At 41.1% G+C, this 27,705-nt stretch overlaps 1 protein-coding gene across 1 annotated transcript in view; it reads left to right on the plus strand.

Moving 5' to 3' along the window:
• The window catches only part of Adamts3 (ADAM metallopeptidase with thrombospondin type 1 motif, 3), a gene marked incomplete at its 5' end in the record, with an annotated part of 233,149 nt that overhangs the window by 159,543 nt on the left and 45,901 nt on the right, over positions 1-27,705 (plus strand). Inside the window, 1 exon segment of the mRNA XM_005392768.2 lies at positions 16,793-16,989. Coding sequence (XP_005392825.2) covers positions 16,793-16,989 — 197 coding nt within the window.

The following is a 27,705-nucleotide window of genomic DNA, read 5'->3' on the forward strand; positions in this document are numbered from 1 at the left end:
AGCATACATTTTCACATTTAGCATCACTGTTTTGCATTAGACATTTATTTTGAATACTGTGTTTTGTAGTATTTTAGTGGTACTAAGTATAAAAATATCTAAGTAGCCCCATAAGCACTCTGAAATTTTTGAATAATTTTAACATTTGTTTGATTGCTAGCTAGATGTCTTTAAAAATATATATTGTAAATTATGCTACTAAGATTTTTGATTTCTTCTTTCTTATTCCTTCCTAAGTCTGAGAAAAAATAATAAAAGTATTTTTGTATATCTTTAATAATACACAATAATATAAATATTTTCAACTGTTTTGGCAGAATTTGATACTGATAATACAATTATACTTTTTCATATTGAAATTAAACCTAAAAAGATGGCAGACATCCACATAGTAAGCTGTAGGTTATCTAACCAGGTTGTTGCTCATTTAGAGAATAAAAAAGAGTTTATTGTCCCTTTGTATACTAGAAGAACACTTTGATGGGCTAAAAAGAATTTGTTAAATTTATAGGAATATCAGAGATGCAAAATTAGCTACTTGGACTGTGCATTGTATGAATTAGAAAGTAGATATTTTCAGACTTCATATAAATGCTTTTAGAACCAAACCACCAGCTCTCTCCATGAAAGAATAATATCTTAATATTGATTTGAAAGCAGAAGGGGACTTGGTTCCACAGAAATCATCTTCAGTGAGATGAGAGGAGAGCAGAGAACCACTGTGTGGAGCGGATGCGAGCACTGTAGATGCCCTCCAGCCCCAAGACTGTCATCATGCTAGTGAACTGTTCAGAAGAGGCCTTGGGCTGACAAAAAGAGCCTGGAGCATTAAAAATACTTTAATACTGTCCTTCTGAGAATGCAGTTATCTAGAAAGTTCTACCTGAACACATCAGTTTCCTTTTGAATGCATTAACATTCTGAAAAAGACTAATGTCCCCGTCCAGACAGGTAGGTAGCACAGGCTTTATGTGGTGGCATATGATGGACAGACCCCAGGAAATAACATGTTAGTGCTACTTTTGTAAATTGCAGAACATCTAGCTCTTTGTTTGTTTTTTTCATGTCTGATTTTAAATTGCAGATAACTTCTTCCTCCATGTTTTCTCAGATTTTTAAATTTTGTTCTTGTATTCTTTTCTCTTTTTATTTCTTTTGGAAAAACTTATATCTCTCTGCCTTTCCTCAGCCAAAGTAAGTTCAGTTTATAATCTTTCAGCTACATTTTAATAATACACATTGGCCTTTAAAATTATTGAATCCATTTATGTTTGAATTGTTGTTGTTTTTATTGCTATTGTTTATGGAGTGGTGACTGAATTTAGTTTTTAAAAAATTATATTGACACATGATAATTATACATATTAATGGGGTTCTGTGTGATGTTTCCATACATCAAACCCTGAATTTATATGTTAGCAGACTTAGATGTTTCCTATCTAAGTCTGAGGAACTTCTTTTAAGTTAAGAGTTTACCTTGAAAAATCAGTTTATGTACATGATAATTTTTAACTAATATGGAAAGACATTGCTTCAGTTACTTTCCTTCTTAGATTATTTCCTAGACTAATAGTATTTTCCTGATGCAACTAGGAAAGTTTATTTAAGTAACACATAAAATGTTTATGTTTTTGAAGGATATGAAGGTATACCGTTTATTCTTTATTGTATTATGCTGTATCGTCCAGGCTAGGATCCTTCACAGTTTGAAAACAAGCAGATTAGCTGAAATGAACCATCCATGCTATGATACAGAACAGGGTGCTGTAAATGAACTCTGTACACCGAGTATTTCGTGCACCACCAGGGAGTGTCTAGAAATTCAGACTCCAGGGCCCTGCTCTAAACTTGGCACGGTCTAGGATCTGCATGCAGACCCTAAGAATTGGGCCTTTGGTACTCAATCAAGAGAGCTCTAGAGAAACTGTTTCCTCTTGTGTTCTTTTCTTCTTAAGGTTAACTAGAATGAAAACTGGTTTCATTTAAAGACCTACAAAATATAATGAAGGAGTATCTAGCATACGTAAATACCAAAGTAGGCCCCATGGTGTCAGGAGGAGGAGGAGAGATCTTTTGAAGAATGATTTCATAGGCATTGTTGGTGAAACTCTGGCGTATGTTCTCTGTAGGCTAGCGGGGCTTACTGTTAACCAGACATTCTACCCCTAGGAAGTCAACTTTAAACCATTTTTGTTATCAAGTCACTTATTTAAGAGGACGGGGGATATCTTTTCTAGGAGATTCTAGCCACAATTGCATAAATCAATGATCAATGGTAGAATAGATACATATTTAAACACTGGGGTATATTTTGGTAGTTTTTTTTTTTTCTTAATTTACAGTAGACTTGCAGGAAAATTCTCAAATCTTACATTTTTAGCCCAATGAATTTTTATGTGTAATCATTATGAATATTAAATTACAGAATTTTTCATCATCCTGAATTGTACCTTGTAGCAACAACCTGTCCCATCAAATGCAGTCACTGTCTCTGCCAACATAGTGTAGCTGGCCATTTCATAAATTTAATATATTATATGTTTCATATGTGTAATCAATGGTGTAGAATTTATGCTTCTCTTCTGGCTGTTTTTACTTAACCTGTCAAAGAGGTCTAAACTGATTTATACTGTTTTTATTACCGAGTGACTTCTCTCTTGAATGTACTAGAAATTTGTTCCTTTTATTGTGTTAGGGAAACTGATAGTAATTTATTCACCCAGTGTGTTTTCCAGTTTCAACTATTATAAATAGCTATGAATGTCCTTCAGTATGTATTATGGTAGGTTTACATATGCACCGGTTTCTGTTTGCTTTTCACATAGAATAGTTACAGCACCATAGGTACCCATACATTCAGTTCTAGGGTATAATGCCAAGTGATTTTAAAAAGTTCTGTCCTTGTGTGCATTTCCACCTGCAGTGTGTGAGAGTTCCAGTTGATCATATTTTATTTCATGCTTGGTAATGTCAGTTTTTATTTTCCAGTTTTATTTTAGCCATAGTAGTGCATATGTTTTATCTGGCTTTAATTTGTTAATGTTATTTTTCTTGATGTCTAACCATGTTGAGAAATTATATCTATTGGATAGATATGTTACATATATCATATATGTCATATATATCATATATATATGGGCTCTTAGAATGTTATTTTTGTAAAGCACATGTCTAGGACTTTTTTTAAAAATTGGGTTGTCTAGTACCTTGTTCTTACTATTTTGCCAGGAGCATTTTATACATTTTGGATATGAATACTTTCTCCCCTCCGGTCCTCTTCCCTTCCCCTCCCTTCCTTTTGTGATTCTGAGTGTAGACCCCAGGGCCTCTTGCAAGCAAGGCCAGTGTTCCTCACTGAGCTGCATCCCAGGCCTACTCATTTGTTCTCTTTGATAATATTACTTTCGTACTGTTAGAAACTTAAGTGACAAATGCTGAGAGGTCATTTCAGTGGAGAGAATGTGTGCTGACCCACTGTTGAAGAAAGCAGAATGGGATAGAAATGGAAAAGTGGTCTAGAAAGAAGGGACAAGAAATTCTGATTTGACTCGGGTTAACCTCTGTAAAGAAGCAGCTACACTGATGAAGACAAGACTGGAAGGAGGCAGGGAGAGTCATCTGCAAGTCAAGGAGTATATGTATTACATTGCAAACCAAACAAAGACACATATACCTCTGGGAATGATTTGTCTACACAAGGGCTTGGACTAGCTCAAAGAGTTTGTAAAACATTACTTGTGAGCCCCTGGTGCCTAGAAGGTGCTCAGTACGTTTGTTCAATGAATGAATGAACTCTAATCTTTGCCTTGTGCACATGCTATGCATTTTAGATACATTTTCTAAATATTATATTAATAGCGTTCTTAGTAAAACATTTATATGGAGTTGTAAGATAGAGGCCATTTATATGCACTTCCTGGCAGATACAGGAAGAGAATAAAAGTATTAAGCAGGCTCCACAACAGTGAAGAATCAGAAAGGTAGAAAGAGAGGCAGGAGGATTTTGCAGGTCGTTGAATAGTTCAGGCCTCGTGCTATATGGATGTGGATCTGAGGTCCAGTTTGTTAAATCACTTACCATATATATGTCAGGCTTCGTTTCCAGGAAATTGAAACCACACTAGCTATTTTAAGCATGAAGGGATTTAATAGAAAGGATTAAGTGCACATTAAAGTTCGAGAAGGATTGCAGCCATAGCCGCTGTCCCTGGGCTCCAAGACTCCTTCCCAGCTTGGCCACCCGGACTGCTGCTGTTGCCGCCAGAATCAGGGAGGGGGACGAGATATCTGCCTCTGGCCCTCGTCATCCAAGGGCAGCAAACCACTGCTGCCGCCAACACACCTTCCTCTCCACCTCTACATAGCTGGCAACTGGACCTAGAGCCCTGCAACAGAAAGCCCAGCTCTTTCGAGTGTCTCTGGGACACGCACACCTCTTCAGAGTCTCAAGTCACACCTGTGTGGGAGTCAGTGGTCTCTCGGTGGTCCCCGGAAGAAAACAGAGAGAGGATTTAGAAAATAAAGACAAGAGACAATAGCTGGAATCAGGTGGAGTTACCTCTTGCCCGAGGAGTGGGAGGACTGACCTCAACAGTAGGGGCCTTTATTTTATACACTTGCAAAGTTAGTATCAGGAGAGGTAATGCTGCCTAGCGACTAAGACTGTAATTGTCCAAGCAGGATACTTTTTTCAATACTGAGGTAGCTTGACTGCCTGAGGCACTCTGGCTCTGTCCCTCCCTCACATGCCTGACCAACAACCAACTCCAGCGCTCCCAACACACCTGATTTCGTCTGTCTGCCTTAACCAAATTCCCCTGGGGCATTTCAGCTGCAGGCCCGTTGGGAATGCCTCTCCACCTCCTGTACAAATGCATGGCACAGACGTTGGGTGGCAACTGCCAGATGACCGTATCTGTCACTGTGGCTTCCACAAGTAATGAAACACATCACCACGGCCAGGCCGCAGAGCCCCACATATGCGGTGGCTCTATCATGTACACAGGAAAGCATCGCAGAGATTCTGCCTGCCTTCACATTCTGAAGCAGTGAGGCCAAACTGTAATACATCCGAGAGGGGACAGACACATTACTAATCCTTATATTGGGGACAGCATGACACAGAGCTGCCAGGACAGCCATCTGTAAACAACTTGAAAGTCGTCATGATCTCCCTTCTGCCTTCTTTAGCAGTGTCTTTCAGCCCAAATCTTTACCTCCTCTTTGCTGCGTCCTTTTTGGAGCTCTGTCTCCCTGACGCTTCAGTATTTCCCCAGCTTCCGCACGTGCTGTGCTCATTACATGACAGCCCTTCCCCTTGGTCCCCCTGTCTGATTTCCATGCATCTCTCAGCAGAGAGGTCAGTGCCTCAGAATATTCTCAGGTTCTGCTGAGTCGAGTAAACTGGTTCTCTCCTTTTCAGCTGAGACTTTTCTAATGAAAGTAACTGGGCTTGTTCACATTTTGTTTGTAAAAGCTAGATCAGGCTGCGTGCTACAAAGGTGCTTAAGACATACTTGAAAACAGGTGGATGGAGGAAGGGAGGAAGGTGAATTTAGATGTGCTGGACCCCGTGGAAACAATAAGTCATCACTGTGCCACATAATCTGCCACAAGGTCATTCTTTTAGAGTGAGTAGTTTCATCCTACTTTTGCCACTTTTGTTGATTTTAAGAGTTCATAGGGAACCCTAACTTATAAAATCTGTGTGGTGCCCTCACCTCTATAAGATAACTTCTTAAAGTTAACCTCAGTTTTTATCACCTAAATATGATTTTTAAAAACCCAGTTCTCTGAAACACTCAGGGCATAATATGTTTAGTGAATATCTCAAACATCATATTCTTTGGGTTGTAAGGCAATACCTGTTGTGTTTACCAAGGTTTCTTTTTTGCGGGTCTTTTTGAGACAGAGTTTCAAGGTGCAGTTCACGCTAGCCTTGAACTCACTTTGCAGCTCAGGCTAGTCTTGAGCTCACAGCATAGATGTCACAGCATAGATGTGTGTCCTGCCTCAGCCTCCTCAGAGCTGGTATTACAGGCATGTACCACCCTGCCTAGCACTACTAAGGTTTTAATTTTTTGTTTTTTGTTGTTACCCTTGAAAGATACATTTTCTTTTTTTTTTTTTTTTTTTGAAAGATACATTTTCTATAAACACATATACAATATCTTTGGTCAGATTTTGTTTTGTCTTTTTGAGACAGGGTCTCACTATGAATTTCAGGCTGGCCTTGAACTCACTTTGTAGCCCAGGCTGTCCTTGAACTCAAAGCGATTCTCCTGCCTCAGCCTCCCAAGTGCTGGAATTACAGGTGTGCACCATCACACCTGACTGATCAGATTTTTTTTTTTGATCAAATATTTTTATGGACAAAGAAATTCACATTTTCTCATGAGAAAGATGAATATAATTCTTTTTGAAGTTTACTAAATGCTGTTTAACCTTAATGAATATCCCTTCCATATTATACTATTTGCTGCAAGGGCATGTTCAAGGTGACTTGATATCTCACAAAAGTGTAATTTTTGTTAAAACAGGATTGTCACTGTTAACATTGAATATTTCATTATTACCTGACTTCCATAAGTCTGAGTAAGTGTGTTCAGAAAGTCACTTAGGGACAAATGAAAATTGTAAGTCAGGTTGTTGATACCAGAAGAATACAAAAGCTTCTAAGCCACCATCTTTTCATAGCAAAATCAAATTAATTCAGCTTATGGTCCGGGCCAACATAAAGTAATGGAGACTAGATTTATCCTCCTGCTTAAAACAGGCGGAAATGGACATGGTATATGAAACAACATCTTTCAAAACACTAGATATTAAGCAGTGAATGATAGTGATCCTGAGAGATGAGGAAGAAATGGGGTGAACCTTCAAAGGAGACCAGTTAACTGCCTCAAGGGTTACCAGTCTGAGGCTCAGGGCAGAATAACCCAGGGAGCCCTGAGAGGGTCCCAGAATGGAATAGCCAGAGCCAGAGTCATATGAGATGAAGGAAGCCAGAGTCTGTGCTACTGAGTATGAGGAAAGAGAGCTCCAGATAGGTAGAATTTGAAGGGCTATAAAGGGCTTCACTAGCAGCTAGCTGAGCACTGCAGATTAGTGCATGCATGTGAAAAAACTGCACAAAGCATAGGAAAGAACCACCTGAAATGACCATAAGTCACAGTGCCTGTCATTAGCATGTGGCTGGGACTGGGGCTGACTCCCCTGGCCAAGCTGCATGCAGGGTCTGCTGCGACACCTGCCTCAGTGGTGGTGAATATTCAGCGGGAGATGAACACCACTCTCACCATGCCTAGTAGATTGTAAAAGCGAGACCGGAAGGAGCCAACTGTTTTCAAGTAATTTAACTCCATCCAAGAAAAAGCTCAAAAAATAGTTTTAGGAATTCAAATATATCTAGCAGCCAAAATGATAAAATTCACAGTGTCAGACCGATAATTAAAAACTACTAAGAATGCAAAGAAACAGGAAAATGCAGCCCATACTTATGACAAAACCAGTGTGTCAGAACCAACCCAGAACTGTCAGAAATGTTAGAATTACCACATAAAAGCACTGAAACAACTATCAAAGTTGAATGATTTTTTTAAAAGGGGTAAGATATAAGAATACCCCTCCTTTGTTTCTTACTTTAGCCTCTTTGTATATAGCCTCTGTCATACAGTTGCATCACAGGAAGCTGAAACTAGAGCTCAGTTCTCATTGTATCTGTTCTGCATAATAAATTGCCAGAACTCAGCAGCTTAAAGTACCACCCACTCGCTAGCTGCCCATGGTTCCATATGTCAGAGCCTAAGCTGCTTCAACTTGTGTTTGAGACGTCGCAAGGCCAAAGTGAAGATGCCAGCCAGGTCGAACTCTTTCCTGAAGGCTCCTGGGGGAAAACCCTCTCCCAGGATCATTCAAGGTCTGGGCAGCTTTCAGGTCCTTGATCCTGCGGCATGAGATCCCCATTTGCTGGCCGGTTCTTGGCCAGAGTTCACCACAAGCAACCAGAGACCTCAGTGTAGGACCTCTGTCCAGCCGTGCAGGCTCCTCCAGTTCAGAACTGGCAGCAGCACTGACATCCTGCTCAGAGTTACCATTTCTGACTTTCTCTTTTACCGCCAGCTGGAGAAGTGTTTGTGCTGTTAAGGGCGCAGGCTAAGGGAGTCCCACCTGAACAGGTTAGGCTGTGCCACAACACATAACGCAGGCCTAGCAGTGATGGCTCGCTATACTCACAGATTTTGAAGATTAAAGCAGAGCATCTTTGCATGATCGCTGTAGAAAGCCTGCTCACCATACACCTTAAGCTATTCTTATTCTCCTGGTATTATGTCATGCAATCTTTTCCTGAAAGATTTATAATATAAATAGGAATGTATTCGTGATTTTAGTCAGGCTATCACTAACACCACATGGTATCTGAGGCAGACTACTTAAGTCCTTCCCCTTCTTCATCTCGCATGACTCTGGCTCTGGCTTCGCCCTTCTGGAACTCTCTCAGTGTCTCCCTGGGCTCTCCCTCTGAAACTCAGACTGGGAACCCTTGCGGCAGTTAGCGGGTCTCAGCTTAAGTACTTACTAAGGCAGACTATGTAAGTACTTAACTACTTATTGGGCTGCTTATTGGCCTTATTCCTTGAGCTCACCGTTTTGATGGGCTCAAGGACATGATGCTCCCTTCCCCGTGGTGGCGAGGCACTTGGCGCTCCGTCCCATTAGGAGGGCAGCAGTGGTGCAGCGCGTGCTGCGGGGCCAGAGCCCATGTGTGGATGTGGAGAGCCGCAGAAACTGACTCCTTCCAGCCCAGTGCCTTCTCCCAAGCCCCGCGTCTCAAGGCCGCCACACCATCTTTCACCACCACACCGTGCACCGGGCTTCCAGTACCTGAAGCTGAGGAGACAGACTGAGTCCAGAGCACCGAGCTCAGCACAGGTAATACACGCGCACCGGTCTCCTGCAGAATCAGCTGTGGGATCTTGCGCTCACCCCGCTGCACAAGCTTTCTGCGCTCTCTCTTCTTCTCAATGCCTCACTTAAACTGGTGCCCCTTGCCTTGTTTTGTTTTCTCTCTCATCCTGTTGTATTTTCCACACCCTGCTCTGTAGTTCCTGCTGCTGGAAGCCAAGAGGTATCCAGGTTCTTTAAACAAGATGGAACAAATGCATGGCAAATGCCGGGAGCCTGGTCTCTCAGACTTGTGAACATTTTTGTCAGTCATTCCCCTGAGGAAAGTTTAGTGTGCTCAGATAGAATTTCTGGAAGGGTTTGAGGAGAAGATCCCCTCTGCCCTTAATAAAGCAGCAGGTAGGAGGGAACTGGGGAAAATGACTTGAGCTTTGAAACTGCAGCTATGAAATGGAATCTTTGCTCTCCTCTCTCAGTGGAGCTTTTAGGAAACCTTTAACAGCCGCATGAAGACGGTGAATGGGACCTAGTGAATCAAAAACGGTGTCCGTGCCTCTCCTCCTTGATTCTGTAGAACTTAACTGCAAAAGACGTGAAAAGGAAGAACGTAATTTAGTCAAGTGGAAGAGAAATATTAGTTGAAATGCCATTAAATATATCAAGTAGTAAAATGTGAAAATTAAAAACTGCTGTCTTTGAAAATTAACCTCATGGTTTTAGTTGTAAAAGCATAACAAAAGCTAGGCAGTGGATTACCGGTAATGAAGTCCTCAATTTAAAATTAAATAGAATAAAATGATTAATTTGGAAGATAAAAGAGAATGTGGAGTCCTTCGGGGGATGGGATGGCCTAAGAAAAAATTCCTGAAGAGGCTGAGAAGGAAAACACAGGCTGTTCAGAGTGTAGCAGGAAAGATAAAGGTGGGTGTATTCATCAAGAGTTTCTTAGTTTCAGATGTCAGGAATTCATATCAAACCGTGTTAAACCAAAAGGAAAAAAGCAATAAAAGAAAATGGGGTGATGGTAGTTCGCTGGTTCACTGAACCTGGGAAGACCTCATGGGGCAGAGTGCGGAGTGAAAGAGGAGGGTTAGGCCCTAACGGCATCCCCTTCTTGGAGACACAGGGTTTCCCCACTGCTAGAAAGCTGGAGTCAAAAAGTAATAACTTAGTTTTAAATCTCAAATAATCAATAGTTTTAGTATTTGGGACATGCTTAGTATTTGGGATCTACTTACACATTTGGTTAAATTATGGTTACTGATTTTATCTGACAACATTCCCCCACCCAAACATTTTATTCAAGAAATGGTTTCCATGAGGCTGAGGGAATAAGAATACACTAATGGAGAGATGAAGGACTATGCCTTTCTAAAGATACTGAGAGGCCAAAAGACTGCACACAATTCCAGGCAAGCAGGTCAAAACAGGAGAAATTAAACCCAAGATACACTAATGCAAACCAAGCACAAAGGAGGCTACTAGAAGATTCTTACCAGGAAATGGGGTAGAGCAGGATTTGAAAGAAAAATCTGTCAGAGTGGTTTGCCTATAAAACATCCATTTCCCCTCTTGTTTGAAGCACTGCCTCATCTTCTTTTTTAATAGGGCCCCCACGTCTAAGCATGTGCTTCTGAGAGGCTGGGACCGATGCCCCATCAGTCCCGTTTGTTTGAGACGTACACTGTCCATGAATGGTTTTACTTGGGGATGTGACTGGATTCTAGTCACTGGCATGTAGTTAAATGCCGAAGGGGTCTTGCAGGAAAGATTCTTACCTACTCCTGAGAAAGACGTGCAGAAAGATATATCTGTTTGACCTGGCTGTGTTGCCAAAATTGGTGCAGGTGTCTTGAAACAATCAGCGAAACTAACCTAAAGTCAACGTTTGTACACCAAGAATGGCAGGATGTAGGAGGGTAGAAGCAGCCGGCTCTGTGATGCTCAGTTGACAGAATAACGTAGAAATCTTACTACTTCTGAGCCCCTTGTTATACAAATTGATATATTTCATTTTGTTTAAGATACTTTCAGTGGTTTTTTAAAAAGATTTGAACATAGCATCTTAACTGACATGTAGAATATTTTTATTGAGAGTCAGAAGTATACTTTTGACATGAAGTTATCTTTTCATTTTGTTTGGTTATGATCACAAACCCAATGTATGAAAACATTACTTTTTAATTTAAAAGATAGAATTTCTCATTTGAAAGCTACACATATTTTCCTTTAAAGTAGTTAGTGAAAACAAAAGCAAACATATGCATTTTAAAACTAGAGCTTGTGGGGGAAAATGTCACCGGAAACTGGTATTCATTAAATGGGAATGTCTTTTTTTTTTTTTTTAAGGAATAGCTTCTAAATTGACTTCACATATTGGCCTGAATATAGTTCTTTGAACTAAAGGACGCAACTGCTTTTCACAGGGACATTTTATACCTTGGTAGAGTAGTGCCCTGATATATTTGGAGATACTGTTACAGTATCCTATTTGAAGTGAGAACTTTAATTTAAATTTTAAACAGTTATCAGTGGAAAAAGCATTATTGGATAATACAGTAAGGTCTGTGAAAGTTAACTGCTCTGTGCTTCTGATGTTAGCAAATGACATTTGCAGGCTTTCACATCTGTTTTTAGCTCTGATCATAGGATCTCCACCTACTCTTGGAAAATCTAGCTCCTGGTATTCCAGTGACTTCATTTTCATAACAGTATTCTCTTCATAAGGAATACTAGATTTCTACATATAGACTCATTCTATGTTTATTGTTATTGCAAAACAACACGGAACTTCCTCATATTCTAAAGTAGGTATACTACAAGGAAAGGTGATTGCGACGTATTTTAGTGAAGTCTTAAATGATCATTCACTTATTAACATGAAAATTATCTTGCATCCTTATAGAGAGTAGGAGCACAACAAAATTAAATACTGCCAGTGTCACAAATGCAAGGGCTACAGTAAGTGACATAGGAAAGAGGACCCATCTGAGTGTCCTTCTAAATACAACGCCAGTCTACTGCCATACCACCCTGAATGCGTCCGACATCGTCTAAATACAATGCCAGTATCTTCCCTCACATGTTAGCTACGCCTAGAGTTAGGCAAGCCGGGACTGGCACGTAGCCCTACAGTCCCGGGCCGGCGGGCTCGGTGTGGCCACTGCCGAACTCAGCATGAGCCTTGACTCTGCAGCCAGCTCCTAGAGCTCCTGCTGTCATAGCCGTGCCCCAGCCAGCAGGAAGGACCAGAGGGGCTGTCCAGGAAGAACTGCCTGCCTTGGAGGAGCCTTTGTGGAAACCTTCCATAGAAACCAGCTTCACCCTCTAAACAAGTGCCCAGGTTACAAGCAGTTCTGTTTAGATTTTGTTTGCTTATCCTTAGTCGCACATAATCTTTAGTTGTAAGAGAAGCTAGGAACTACTTTGAGTTGAGCTTATTGCTATTTTAAAAAAATTTGGCATTCTGCTCACTACGAAGGGAAGGATGGCTACCAAGTGAACAACTCCTGATGGGCGTGAGAGTCGCCCAACACCACATGCCTTTGTGTTAGACTCAGAATGCAGTCAGAACTTACCTTTCTATTTTTACCTTTTGTTGCCTGCCCTTTTTCAGCCCATAAAACTTTTCTCTGAGGTGGGAGATGATTTTACCAACCATATGCTTTGGTTTCCTGTAAATGTGATTAGGCATTAAAAACATGCTATATTCTATCCTGAAAATGTGTCAAGGCTAAGTCTCCATAAGCAGCAAAGTAGATTATATTTTGCTTCATCTATTTAGGAAGCTCAAAATTCTGCCTTCACAAAAATAACTTGTACTTAGTGCTAAAATAGCTAAATTTAATGTGACTTCATGGATTACTTATGTGTTCCACCAAAATGAATTCTGATAAAATAGGACTAAAATGATTCTTTTTCTGCAAATTCATATATAGCAGTTGGAAAGCCGGTGGGTAACAGAAGGATATAAAGTAGTTCCTAGATACGAATGTTTTCAGTAACTCCTAAGGTGAGTTTTCACTCTTCACTGCCTTCCCTGGCTTCCCACGCTCCATGAAGCACGTACCTGTTAACAGGCTCTTCCTAGCTTAAATTTCCTGATCTCCTACTAATTCTGTTATCATACTCTGCTGCCAAACTTAGCCACCCCTTTTAGGTAGCCTTAGCACTTAAGTAGCAGATGCCAACAGTGTCCAGCAGAGATCCAAAGCCTTCGCCATCCAGCCAATATGAAATGTTACTCTCTTCTCTTCTTCTGCCTCCTCTTCCTCTCCCTTTTTCTTCATTCTCATTTCTTCATTCTTCCTGCCACCTTTCTGCTCTTGCTCTTGCTTTTCTCTCTTCTCCTCTCTTTGTCTTTCTCATTCTCATTCTTTTTCGTTCTCTTTCTCTGTCTCCCTTTTCCCAGGGGTGTTTTACCACTGACCTGCATCCCTGACCAGTTTGCTTTGGGACAAGGTCTCCTTAAGTTGCCCATGCTACGAATAGACATAGGATCTCCTGCCTCAGCCTCCCAAATAGCTGGTGTTACAGGCACAGGTCACCATCTTGGCCCTATTTCCTGACCTTGCCTTTCTGTAAGGCCTCTGTGTGGTTTTTCTCAGTCCTAAGTGGGATGTAGATGTGCAAGAGTTTAGACGTGATTTGAAGCTCGTTCACCTTAAATTGTTCCTCTTCCTGAGTCATAGGGTTAGAGATGGTGATGGGAGTAGATGCAGAGGCATCTAAGGCTTTGTCTCAGAGTACATCATCTGTTAAACTGAAGCTGTGAAAAGGTGTTAACCATTATAATGGAATGTCCTAGCACCATTATAGGTCTACCTAAACCTAGCAATTGTGAAAGTGACCCGTGCCTGCGTAATAGTTTGCCAGCATACAATACAGATCAGCTGTGTTCCTGGGGTCAGCTCCTTGAGAGGTGGGTTGGGTCCTGTCCCTTCTCTGGGTCACCTTGTGTGTGTTGGGTGAGGATGAGCACTGTCTGGGAAGCAGCTGGTCCAATTCTGTGTTAGGTTTTTAACTATACAAGCCTGTGTCACGAGGTTTAACCCTTATTTTAACCAAGAGTAGATTCCTCTCTATCTCCTCTGCTCTGCAGCAGATACCATCCTTGTGCTTCTGAGTTACCAGCAGCCTAGATTTCCTTCTCCGATTCTAGACTTTCTTCTCAGTTTTGTTTTAAAATAACTGATTAAAATAATATGTAACTTGACATACATAAAACATAAAGTGCTTTTAAAAATCAAAAGCTCATTATATGATGACAAAGTTTATTATTTTCCTTAAAGTTGAACAGTTGACTTTCATGGTCCAAATGATGAATCTGTTAATAATAAATAATTAAATGAACCTTGAGACTTCTTATTAAAAAGTAACATTGTACCTATTAGAGAATATATTATAAAATTTTAAGTTGTGTCAGAAACAAAATGTTTCTATTTGTGCTGTAAAGAAAAAAATGTAATTTGCTCTTAATTCTTGTACTTTTTATGGAAAATGTTTATAATTTTGCTTTTAAAATTTCTTATAAAGCCATTTGCAGATCATACACTTAATTTAATAAAATACTTTAATCACCAAAAAAGAAAAAGAATAAAAATTGAAAGGTCTTTTTAAAGGGAAAATCATCCTAAGTACCAAGTGAATGCGACTTGTAGAGCATTTTATGTCTAAGTACTGTGCATAATGGTTTTGCTATCATTAGCTCATATCTTCCCAGGAACTCTTTTTAAAAAAAAAAAAAAAAATAGATATTTCAATCCCATTTTACAGATAGGAAGACTGAGGCTTGAAGAAGTTTGGCAACTTAAGCAAAATCACATTGTTAGAAAGCAATATTACCAAGATTTAAAGGCAGTTATGTCTAATCAGAAAGCCCATGCTTCTGATTGCTTGACTACTTCCTTGTGTGAGAGTCAGAGGAGACAGACTCACTTGCGTGAAGAAAGCTGTGTCACATCAGCTGCCTGTAACAATGACAGCATGTGCAGGGCATTCGGTGTCAGCAGTCCTGAGTGAGAGTACGGCACTGCCATGGACGCAGGGACACGCCATTCTGGGTCCGGAGGACTCCCTGCTTCCTCCCCGGGTTCCTCGCGCTAAGGCAAAATCATTCTCCATCAGAAGACCACCTGTCAGGAGGGGTGCAGAGGGTGGACCCCAGGTGTGAGAGCAAGCAGGCCGTCCTTCTGCCTCATGCCCTGCCAGTGACAGGGGGCGGTGCCCGCGGACATGCAGAGGAGCCCATCAGAGCGGAGCGCTCCTCTGGGAACTTCCTGTTTGCACACCCGCGCCGCACTTCTCTCCTTCTGGAGTGTGAACGCGACCTGAGGCTGGAGAGGAAGCCTTTGCGTAGCCTCCACCCCCGCTGTGCGTGCGCAGCTCTGCAAAGATGACTTTGGAGAAAGCTTCCTGTTAGATGTGGACGGTGCTGAGAGTTACTTACACACCATGGAGTGGACGTGAGGAGAGAATGCCAAGGGAGGAGCCAGCGGCTGTGCCATGGTGCAGCCTTCTTGGGCAGAGCCCCGCTGACCTCTGCGGGGCAGCAGGCGGTGTTGCTGTAGACGCCTGCAAGGTTGAAAGGTGTCATTGAGACCTGTGCTTCAGTTCCTTCCAGTCCCGTGTGACTGAAGGTCGGCTGTCCGCCTTCCTTGGCCAACAGGCACTTTCCCCTCCACTTCACAAAACCCGGAAGGGTGGAGAGGACGGTGGATATTTATTAGCGTCAGGCACGACTTCGGATGGCCTGTGGCCCTGAACGGCACGGAATAACCCTCCGTGTGAAGCCTGGGTCAGTCAGCGCTGCCAAACGTGCTTTAGACCTTAAGGAACACTAGAAAATATTAAAACCTGGATGAAAGTACTTTCAGTCCTTTATACCAGCAGGTTTGAATATTCTCTTTAATTTTAATATTCAAAGTACAGTTCTTAATTCAACAAAGACATTTTCCTCATGAAAATATTCTTACGTGAAGGTAGGTTGTCTGTGCCATGAAAACCTGATAATGTGCCTCACGCTTTGCCATGTGCTGTGTGTGTGTGTGTGTTTATATATGAGCTGTTCATTTGGAAAGTTGAAATGACTGAATCGCTTAAACTGCACAAAGAAAAAAATGTGTATGGTTTTATTTTACTTTGTATATGGGTCATTTTCTGATGGACTTTTTGTTTTGATATTTCACAGATTCAGATAAATAGCAACTGAAATTACCTGCTATGCAATTGATGGCCAATGCAAACGTGCATAAATGTACTGAATAATATTCCTTGTGTACCACACATTTTTTCCCTTGCAGCATTCAGTAAATAAACATACTCAGAAGTAATAAAATTACCCAGGATGCCCAAGAACTGTATCATGAAGCACAGTTGTGTTCCTGTGCCATAAATTGATTTTTAAACGAAGGTCACTGGAGAGAGGAGTGATTTAAATTAATGTGATTCAATATAGTACTTCCCGATTATAGTACCTTAGATTAAGCATCATAAACATACTGATGCATGGCTTTTGTTGATGAACTCTACTTAACAGTAGTGGAATCCACCTGGTTCTCTTCCCCGACTGCCTTTGGGGGGATATAGCGTAGGATACAGCTAGGAGGGACTAACCCTAACCCTCAGGAACTACCCAGTCTGGCCTGGTGGCACTGCTCTTAGGACAACGGTATTATGCTACCCTCAATATTGCTGTTCCCTGTTGAATTTGTAGATCATTCTGCTCAGATGAATGTGCCCATGACTTAAGGAGTGAAGTAAAAAGCAGCATCAGGTCGGGGGATTCTGGATTATAATGATGGGCTCCTGAGGAGGTTCCTCTTTCTAAGAGCATATGAAAAGGCCACTGGGGAGGCTGAATGCTTGGGTTTCTTTTGTGTCTTAATAGAGCCCGATCAAGAAGGCCTTGATCTAGGTGCAGCTTACAGCAGCGTTGACCAGCAGCTGAATGAAACCATAAGGCACCGAAGACACGCAGGAGAAGACGACTACAACATCGAGGTGCTGCTGGGAGTGGACGACTCTGTGGTCCGTTTCCATGGCAAGGAGCATGTCCAAAACTACCTCCTCACCCTGATGAACATTGTGAGTCATGGCTCCTTTTTGATGCTTTTTAATTTTTTAATTCGCTTCTGTTACTTGGTTAGTGTCCTTTGGAAACCTATATCTCCATTCCAGTGCCTGATAGCCCCGGTGTGTACATGACTGCACTGAATTCAGATTTGAACCTAGGAGTTTAAAATGCAAAAATGCAAACTCAGAGAAAGCATGAAATACGAGTTTCTTTGGGTTGATTAGTGAGTTTTCCATTGTCATCAAGGGAAAACGATATACTTGTACAACCATATGGGATGGAATTAGAAGACAAATCATGATTTTCATTTTGTTTTGGAGATAATCAGAACTGTCAAAACTTTGTCCACTTACTTTGGTGTGGATTGTAAAGGGGGAAATAGTTCTTTCCAGAACTGCTCGGTCTCCTGGGATGATGAAGAGGGATTTATACCTATAGAGCTTTTGAGCATGTGTGATATTTTCAACATTGTAAGACAGACAGTAATATATTTGCAGAGGAAACAGCTGCTGACACAGTGCTGCGCAGCAGTTGTTAACGGGCCCTTAAAATTTGTCCTTCATGCCAGGTGTGGTGGTGTATGCTTGTAATCCCAGCACTTGGGAGGCTGAGGCAGAAGGATTGTTACAAGTTCGAGACCAGCCTGGGCTACAAAGTAAACTCAAGGCCATCCTGAACTGCATAGTGAGATCCTGTCTCAAAAAGACAAAAAAAAAAAGAAAAAGAAAAAGAAAAAAGACCTTGTCTCAACAAACAAAACAAAAAATTTGTCCTTTATTTCTCTTTTCTGAGCCTTATTCATATTTGGAATAAATTTTGTTAGCATCCTCAAACTCAGAGCAGAGAGCAACTGATAGGAATCATAGGCCACCTACCTCTAAAAGATAACTGAGTTAGTGGTGAACTCTTACATATTTTATTTCATGGCATTTAAAAAGAATATTGTATTGGTCTTGTAAGTTTATTATCTAATCCTATTATTTCAATTTTTTCTCTTTGTTTTTGTTTTAATTTAAGTACTTTGGGTATTTATGTCATTTACCGTGCTAAGAACAGATTTCATATAATTATACTGGAAAATAAAAACTCAATTTCATGAATCCTGATTTCTTTTTTTTCTAACATTTAAGCCTATCTGTTATATATATTTTTGTTCATTGAGATGTCAGTTTAGAAAACTGTACATAGACAGTATCATTGTGCAATGAAAATGTACAGTAATTCAAGCATATATTCACTGGCATTAATTCCTCTTATGAAGACAACATACATTAAGCAAGTTAGTAGGCTTGACAGTAAGCATGCAAAGAGGGTCAGTCTTCCCGCATTCTACAAATCCTGTCTACTCTTGACTTCCCCTGTCTTGCTCTGTGACCTGATATGGGCTTGCTCCTAGGCAATGGCTGTCTTCTCCAGGCTCCTCCCCTATGCGTTAGGAGAGGCCTGGAGGGCTGTTGGACGGAGTTCCTGAGTGACTGCAAGTCCCATGCTGTATACTGCTGCACGCACATGGTGCACATTCAATGCCATTTGAATTGTCTAGGTCAAATTTTATTTTCTAAATTAACTAAATCATTAAAATCAGAGACTGTTCTCACTTGCTTCATTACTGTGCTGCTGGGCGGCTCTCTCCTGCCCTCAGGCACGGTCAGCGGGAGATTCCCTAGGCTTCCAGCTGGTGCTCAGAACGGTGGAGGCTGCGGGAGCTGTGAGCCCCCTTGTCCTCACAGAACTCATAGGTAGTTGAAGAGAAAAGATAAATACATGGGACAATTATAAAAATTAAGGAATTAAAAGCATATGATTATTAAGAGACATTTATACACTATAATGTAGATGTCATGATGTTTTAGAAAATGAGTTACGAGCACAGCCATTAATTGTGAAGTGATGGAGTGTTAACCTGGGACTTAGGAAGGTGAGACTGTCTTTCCTTATTTGGCTCCTGTGAACTCAGAAAAACCATGTTTCTTCCTGGGATTTAGTGTCTAAGTTTTTGTAAACTTGAAAGATTAAAAAACAATTTTAAAAATCAACAAAATGTTCACTAATTCTGTAATCAACCCAGAAGCTAGGCATTAAGCTAGACTGTAGGGATTTGTTTTACTGTTGTTTCTTGATCTTCCTGTTGTTGTTTGTTTGTTTGTTTGTTTTGAGATTAGGGTTCTGACAGCAAGCACCACTTAAGCACACTTCCAGCTAGGGAGGTGACAAAACGCACTCCTAATTTCTGATTTTATAACCCGTCTCTTAATCGCTGTTCCACAGGGCTTCCTGGTGGAGGGGAGGTCAGCAGAGGGGAAACTAGCCCACGGAGCAGCAGGTGGGGTCAAATGTAGTAGACCTTAAATGCTGTGCTAAGGAGCATATACTGGATTTTCTAGATATGAGAATACAAGGTCTGATCTGAGAATCAGAATTTTGGTGGTTACGCAGAGAGTGGTCCAGAGAGAAAAGCAAGCCTCTTCTGGGTACTACATTGGTTGGGGAGAGATTTGTTGAGGGCTGAGCCAAAGCTAAAGTAGGATAATGGAAAGAAGATAAATGAAATGGAAATGTGTTAACGGAATACATTTCTTCTTATTTTTCTAGGACTGTTGATTTAAGAATTTTATAATTCTAAATGAATTGATCTTGTTAAGTAAACTATAAGGAAAGAAAGAAAGCAAGAATCATTATGAGTTGAATTGTAGCTATTCTTTGAATGCACTTCAAATCTGAGATCATCCCCAAGTAATTTACAATTCAGTAAAGGGGTATTTGAAAAGTCTCAAGGTTGGCATAAAGTTCTGTGACATTTAATACCCATCTGTGCATTGTTACCCTGTGGAGGTCTTTATTAATTGACTGAACTAGGCTGACATGATGTGAGATATTCCATTTTGAGGGAAACTATGATTTGATTTTAAAAGTGTATTAAAAATATTTGAGTGGCTGGGGATTTAGCTCAGTGGCACAGCTCCTGCCTGGCAAATGCGAGGTCCTGAGTTCAATTTCCGGTAACTCCTCCCAAAAAATTGAGCGAAAAATGTTTATGAAATTTAGTTCATTTTATTATAGCATGCACATGGCTCTAAACCAAGCAACATTTAGGTATTACCTGTAATCTTTTAAACTTATAAAACATTTCCATACAAAAATTGGTGGCAGTGTTCTGCCGGTCCTTGGGGATTTCAGCAACAACACAATACAAACAGATCCAAAAAGAGGGGACCTTTGAATTAGAAGAAGTTTGGTTATGTAGTCAATTAAGACTGATTTAAATAACTTTTGAAAGGAAAATTTTAGTTTTAGAAAGCTAATATACTGACATCACCTCTGCATGAAGATCTTTAAAAATGTTTGATCAAGAATGCCAGTCACTCTGGATCGGTCATGGGGACCCTTTTAGAGATGAGTGCCCCATCTGCAACTCAAAGCCCACTTAGTTATCGAAAAGTGCCAACACTGCAATTAAACTTGAATACTGAGGCTTTTGTTTAGAAAAAGCAACTTATCCAATGACATCTTTTGTCTTAAAAAAAAAATAACATGCAGTGCTATGGGTCGCCAGCATTACTCTAGAGTTTGCAAAATCTGCTTCCACTGGAAATCTTGTGTAGTGTCCTCCAATAGCTTGTGCTGCAGAGTTGGACACTTTTGCTCTTGACAGGTTAAAATAAGAAGCATCAAATTTGATAAAAGTGATCAAATAAAAACCGCTTTAAATTTGGAAGATTGATTTGCAGAGAGTATAAGCTGCTGGTGTTGTAGATCATGCTGTTTTTTGAAACCTGTTAAATTTTTATTGGAAGCTAGAATCCTCTTCGCTGCTCTACACTCACCTAGTGCTGACCCTCATTCATCTGTCTCTGTGCAGCATGAGCATTTTTCTTTTTCACATTCTCTGTTCCATGCCTTTTTGTGATGCTGTTTGAAGATGTGACTTTTTTTTGTCAGTTCTTTGCTTCTTTCAGTGCTTTTCTGTTTACCATTTTCACTTATGACAATAAAGGAAGGTTAGAAAACTGTTGCCCAGTCCATGCGTAAAATACACCAGCTTGCCTGGCTTGTGTGGTAGAAGCGGTAGGACGTGTGAGTGGACCCACGGGCTGGGAGAGGGAGCCTCGGGGGCCCACACTGTTGTTGGCATGAATGTTTTGCTGCACAAGGGTATAACTTATGTAGCCAAGATGGGCTCTGAAAAACTACTGTGCAGTCATTGTTGGTGATGAAATCTTTCACAGTGTTTGAAATCATCTAGGTCCAGATTCAAAAGAAAGATTTAAACATTTAAAGCACTAAACATTTCAGTGCTTGTTCTGGTCTTGGTCCTCTGCCAAGTATTTTTTTATGACTTCAGTACTTATCGTGGACTCAATACTTCCTAAAACCAAGATGTATTCATTGGTTTACAAAGGAGGAGAGGGGGCTTTGGGGAATGTGAGTGTGTTCCCAGCATGGGATTGCTCATATGTGTCCATGGGACACACTCTGACAGATGTGTTTGCCTGGAGCTCGGACTCCTAACCCCCCAGCTTCACTGTGTCTCAAGACAAAGCAGAAGCCTCTGCCCTGTCCCTTGCCAGATACAAACCTTGCCAGGGTCTTCCATTTACCAGCTTCTGCGTCTCATCATCCAAGTCATTTATGTGAGACCCTAATGACTTGTGGATTGAATCAAGCCATCCGTTTAAGAGTCACTGACAGGATGGGAAGGCAGATTTTTGGTAGGAGGGTAGCTTGTTTGCTTTCATTGTGGAGATCTTCCCTGTCACCCATGGACCGCCTGTGGTGCATGGCAGGTGTCCTTGTCTTTGGCTGAGAACTGTGAAAACATTTAAAATAATGAATACCATTAATAAAATAAATAACATTTGACAAAATAAATAACATTTAAAATGATCATTTAAAATAATTCTAGCTAGTATCAGAAAGAAAGAGAAAGAAAAGAAAAGAAAAAAGAAAAGAAAAGAAAAGAAAAAAGAAAACAAGGGGAAAGAGATGTTCAAGAGACTAAGGGTGAGGAGTGAGGGAGGAAAAGGGGAAGTAAGCAAAATACAGATGTGCCATGTACAGGAGCCTAATAACCTTAATGATGTAAACATTCTATACCATAACATGAGCTAAGATTAATAATATCAACAAGAGTGAAAAGGAGGAAAAGGGAACTAAAGGAGGAGCGGGAGAAGGGGATTAAAAAGAAACATTGTATTATGTACATGTACTCCCTCCCCAAGGGATTGTAAACTACATGTGCTACAAACATGTACTGATGAAAATAATTTTAAAAGAAAACAATCTGCCAAGGTATCATAAATAAGAAATTCAGGAATTATTTTTTTCTTTTGAAACTGACTAGTTACAATGGGGAATAAACTAGTAGCAACTAGTAGATAAGAAATGAAGCTTCCCTATTCAGTATCTTTAGAGGAAAATATCCACTCCACAAAAATACTGTGGTTCTTACAAAGCACAGCGAACTTGTTAGGAAATATATGTGGTTGCTGCTTAATTAACGATGATGAAATTGATGCACTGCCTTCTGTTTCTGGATGTATGTTTCAAAGGCATTGACAAGGTTTAAGGTAGACTTCTCTGGCGAATATGTGTGTTTGGGAGCCCAAGCAAATCTCACAGCAGATTTTGGGGGGAGATTATTCTTAGAATCTGCTTTTGAATTGGAATTCATATCTGTCCACTAGGCATTTTTTACACTCATACTCTTTGAAAGCTCAGCCCTCATAGATCTCTTGGGAAGCAAAAGATTAATGAAACTTAGCTACTTTCCACAACTTTCTGATTCTGGCAGGTGAAATCAGTGAATGGACAAGTGAGAGTAATACAGTACGATGGTTCCTTCAGAAGAATCAGCCTCAAAACATTGTGCCAGTGTGAACTGAGAAAGAAAGAATGTAGTTTGGCCAATAGTGCCGTGGCCAGTGAGGACTTCATGGAGGACATACAATTAGAGAGTTGGATTTGAGGGGGTGAGTTGCCCCTTCTTAGAAAGAGGAAGGCATGTGGAAGAAAGTGGCAATGGCTGCGACAGAGGTGCTGAGGGTGTGGTTCCTGCAGTCTGTGGAGGTGCTAGAGGTTTGTCTGCAGGGTGCAACAGAGGGGTATTTCGGGGAGATACCAGAGCAGGAGACTGGAAGGAAGCTGAGCCTACTTCGAAGTATGTTCCATTCGAAGGGGCATGGATTTTATCTTGCTGATGCTGGCAGGAGTCCTGAACAGATTTTTTGGTTTCTTTATTTTTTTGGCTTTTTAAGAGAGGGTCTCAGCTATGCCGTTGAGGCTGGCCTTGAGTTCACTTTGTAGCCTGAGCTGGTCTCGAACTTCCAGTGATCCTCCTGTCTCAGTCCCCTGAGTGCTGGCATTACAGGCATGCCCGGCTCTTTGAACAGTTTTAAAGAGAGTCAGTGGCTTTATTGGTGTGTTTTAGAAAGAGAACTCCAGGTGTGTTAGAATGGTCTGGAGCACAGATGTGCTGTGAACATAGGTAGAGTCCAAGGCCTAGAGGCAGGAGTGAGCTCTGCTCTGTCTCTCTGCATCCAGATTCCTTGTTCTATGCATCGCTCTTGCCTACTTTAGACATGGTTGCAGTTTCTCCAGGGTGTATGGAACACACCAGGTTGCAGCCACAGACCACGAGAAGCATAGGTCGGTTCAGGACACTCTTACTAAGTATACACACTTCTCCAGGAATATCTAGACCAGTGGTGGCGAACCTGTGGTACACATGTTTATTTTTCTTTTAAGGCAAAAGATGTTAATGTTTGTGTTGTTTTTTTAAAACTAAATCTTCATATTGAGGTTTAATCGCAGTGTCGGCACTTTGTGATAGATAAGTGCACTTAGGGTTGCAGTTTGGGTGCTTGTCTCTAAAAGGTTGCCATCACTGTCCTAGAACTACCATGCTAGAAGCACTTCTCACCTTGCAAGTTCAGTTAATGTAACTGCCCACACTGTGTAGCTGCCTCGGGTGACCCTTTCGTTTTTACTTTAGCATCTGAGTTTATTCTCGAATTTTCCTCTGCTTCTTCCACCAAATTCCTGTCCTACAACTTACACATTCTTCCTTCAACTACAGATACCAGACTGACCTTGTCCTTTCCTGGCGCACTCCAGCATGTGTCTTTGCCAGGACCCAAAACACAGCAGTGCTTTCAGCCTGCTCAAGGGATTGTCTTTCTCACTCTTGAAGGAAGGGAGTTCTACCTGGGCTTGGGTGTGAATCCACTCTTACAAAGAGCACAAGTGTTTCCCCAGCCTTGCTGCGGAGTGCCTATTTTCAGTCCTCCCAAACACCTTTGAGGCTTAAATGAAGTATAAAGCATAATTAACATAAAGGGATAGACTTACTGAAGATAGTCATCTGACTCATAATACTCTTCCTTTCTGGAGAACTACTCAAGTGGGCTAAATCTCCCACATGCAGACTTTTGTAAGTGTATTAATAGGTTATTGCAGCTGTCCAAGTGAGTTGAGTGGACTCTAAGCTGCTGGAGAGATTCAAGAGATGTCAGCAGGACTTGATAACAGGTTGACCCTAATACTTAAAGAAGAGGTAGAAATCAGAATGATTTAGTCCTTGCCTGTGATGGGCTATTCGGAGAACGCAACATGTTTTAGGGAGAAGGTCAGTGTAGTTTGAGGTGTATAGGCCTGGTACTGGGGCCTAACACATGGCTCTGCCGCCTAAGGGATGACCCAGTGCCAGATAAACACTTGGAATTCCTCAACCTGTACTTCCTGGTGAAGGGAATGCATGTGGGAAGGGATGAAGGCCAAGAAACAAAACCTGAAAGAACCCCGGCTTGCAGACTAGAGCGAATCTTGGTGGAGAAGCAGAACAGAATGATTGAAGGATAAACTGGTAAACAGTATGAAACACTGTAAGCCTTGTAGGCTAATTATTTTTCATGAAGAAAAGTAGAGAATATTAGTCAACAAGGAGAAGTAACTATAGGAAGGAAGATGTTGAATAAGGGACATGGAGAGTAGATGTTTTGGAGCAAATGCAAGGTGTGGGAAATGGTCTTAGAGGAAAGACTCATTCTGTGACAGGGAAGGCAGCTGAGGAAGGGAGCTGGCACTGCTCTGCAGCATGTAAGCTCATGAGCATTTCGCTTCTGGTCATTGGTGAAATCCTGTGCAGGCACAGCTTTTCTGAGTCTCATTTTCCTTATGCAGCAGTGACAAAAAATGTCCCTGGGCATGGTTGGGAGTTTTCTCATATACAATGTGTGATTAAATTTAAACATACTTAAAAAGTTATTACAGTAAAAGATACATTGCTATCCACTTCCCTCAGAATATTCCCCTGGCTTCTAACTCACTTACCCCATTTTTCTTGCCATTTTCTGAGGTAGTTCTGGAAGTCCTTCCTCATGAGTATCTTCCCAAGGTGTGTTTAAAAATACAGTGTATGCTGTTACCAAGTGCCACCCAGTGGATTGGCAGGCTTTACTGCAGTGTGTCCTCAGCCAACTTGTTCACTGAATCTGGCATCATGCGACTGCTGGCTCATGCTCAAGAGTTGAAATGACCATGAAAGGCAAACACTATGAGTTGATTCAGGACACTGAGGCAGCTGGGTCAATTCAACTATAGACACTCAAGAAAGAGGACTCCAGAGCTGCTGCAGAAAGTGGCAAGAAGGATGGGATTAGTGCGTTTGAAAGGGGAGGAGGAGGATTTTACGGAGGATTAATGGCAGCGTGTTTTACTACTCAGCTGTGCCATGTGAGTAAGGTTTTGCCCTTGCGTTGGTCTTTGCTAGGGCCCCTCCCCAAGCTTCTCCAGGTCCTTCCTGCGTAGAGTGTTCCCCTACCCAGCTGACCACCCAGTCTCAAGCAGGACCTGTCTTTTCCTCTCCCTCGCCTCCACTATCTTGTCAGTCAGACTTATTTATTCATAGCACCTGTTTTCATCTCAAATGAATTTGACTGCATGTCTTTTTGTATTTATTTTTAACATAGTTAAGGTTTGCTCTAGAGTACATGATTGATAATGACAGAGACTGAACTTCTCTTACTAATCAGTTCCCTACCCCAGGACATCAGGCTTGGAGCACCTGTTCAGTAAATATTTATTAGAATATTAATAGACAGTCATTAGTGTGAGGTTGGAGTTGAGGGAGGAAGAGCTGGAAGGTTGGGAAATAACCACGTACTATAAGTAAAAGAAATATGAAGTGTGGGACTGACTGTTTAGAACTTGTAAAGTTTGAGAGACAGTATGGCGAGGAGTGGTGGTGCATGCTTGTAATCTCAGCACTGTGCAGGCTGAGACAGGAGGATCTCAAGTTTCCGCCTACTCTGGGCAATTTAGGCACTTAGCAAGACCCTCTCTCAAAAAAACAAAGGACCTGGGTTTAATCCCTTGTACTGTAAAAAATTTGTACTATTCATTTGCTTCTACATGAAAATAGCAATAATTGTGATTAACAATTTTTTTTGCATTTGTGTAGGCCAGGTACCATACAAGCACTGTACATATATGAGCTCACTTATTCCTTCTATCATTCTTAAGAGGACAGCTCTGTAATTATTCTGCTTTACGGATGAGAAAACTGAGGCATGAGAGTACTAAATAACACGCCCAAGGTCACATGGCTACAACTGTGCTCAGGCTGTTTGGATGCAAAGGCCTGCTCTTAGCCACTGTTCTCTGCTCTCTCTCAAGACCTAATCTGCCCTTCTGAAGGAAAAATGAGTGTGTTTTGTTGAAGCCAGACAAAGTTTTTTATCAGCTAGTCAGACAGAGTGGGGCAGCTTGTCCTGCCAGGGAAGTGTCCTGGGAGAAACTGTCCTGTCTGGGAACAAACCTGGAAGGAATTTTCTTTTCAAGGAAAGGAATACTTGATTTGATTTTACCTTTTTCCTCTCTTCACATCACTGGCAACCTCACCGAATTCACGGTTACCTGAAAAGTGAATTAATATTCTGTTTACCCCTTCTTGCGAATAATTTAAAAAGGGCTCTGGGCTTAACCCTGAACACCTCGTGGAAAGCCTGCTCAGAGGTAATGGACGGGCTCTTGTGGCAAAGATGTTCAGTTCTGAGTAGATGCACTTTGGTTTGCACTGTTTAGTGTCAAACACATGACTTCCTGGAATGTTGATGCTTCACATTTTTCTTACTGCCCAAGCACTGGTTGTAGTTTCACCTTTTCAAACTCAATTTTTCTACTGATCTGCTGTAGCTTCCCTTTATTTTCCCCCAATATTTTTAAGCACATCATTGCACTGAACATTAAGACATTGTTATGTATATATGTTATGTATACTGTTATGTAGTATGTACATGTTGTGTATGTTCTCTGAGGTGCGTTAAGCAGATTGTCCTCTGCCCCGTCCACAGTGAGTGTACTGCCATCTGCTGGAAGTTTCTCTGCACCCTTTAGACTTAAAAATGGAAGTGTCAAATGAGTTTTCCAGTAATTTTCTTGTTATTTTAAATCACATCATTCATTTGATTGAGATTTTTCAAATTGAAATAAAGGTATTTTAAATTCCCTCTTAGTGAAAACTATGAAGGGGAAATTGTTTTCTTGATCTTTTCAGGTTATGAAATGTGTCTCAAAGCCTTTCACGTGAGTGGGTGCATGGGTGCTAACGCTCTGCATCTGTTGACTATGGTTGCATGGCCCCTTCCTACTTACTGATATAGGCAGAGCAATCATGATCATAGCTTTTCAGCCACAAACAGAAGGTCAGAGATATCAGATAACTACCTGGG

The sequence above is a fragment of the Chinchilla lanigera genome, unplaced genomic scaffold, assembly GCF_000276665.1.
Source record: "Chinchilla lanigera isolate Chin_1 unplaced genomic scaffold, ChiLan1.0 scaffold00046, whole genome shotgun sequence".
In the NCBI taxonomy this organism is placed as follows: domain Eukaryota; kingdom Metazoa; phylum Chordata; class Mammalia; order Rodentia; family Chinchillidae; genus Chinchilla; species Chinchilla lanigera.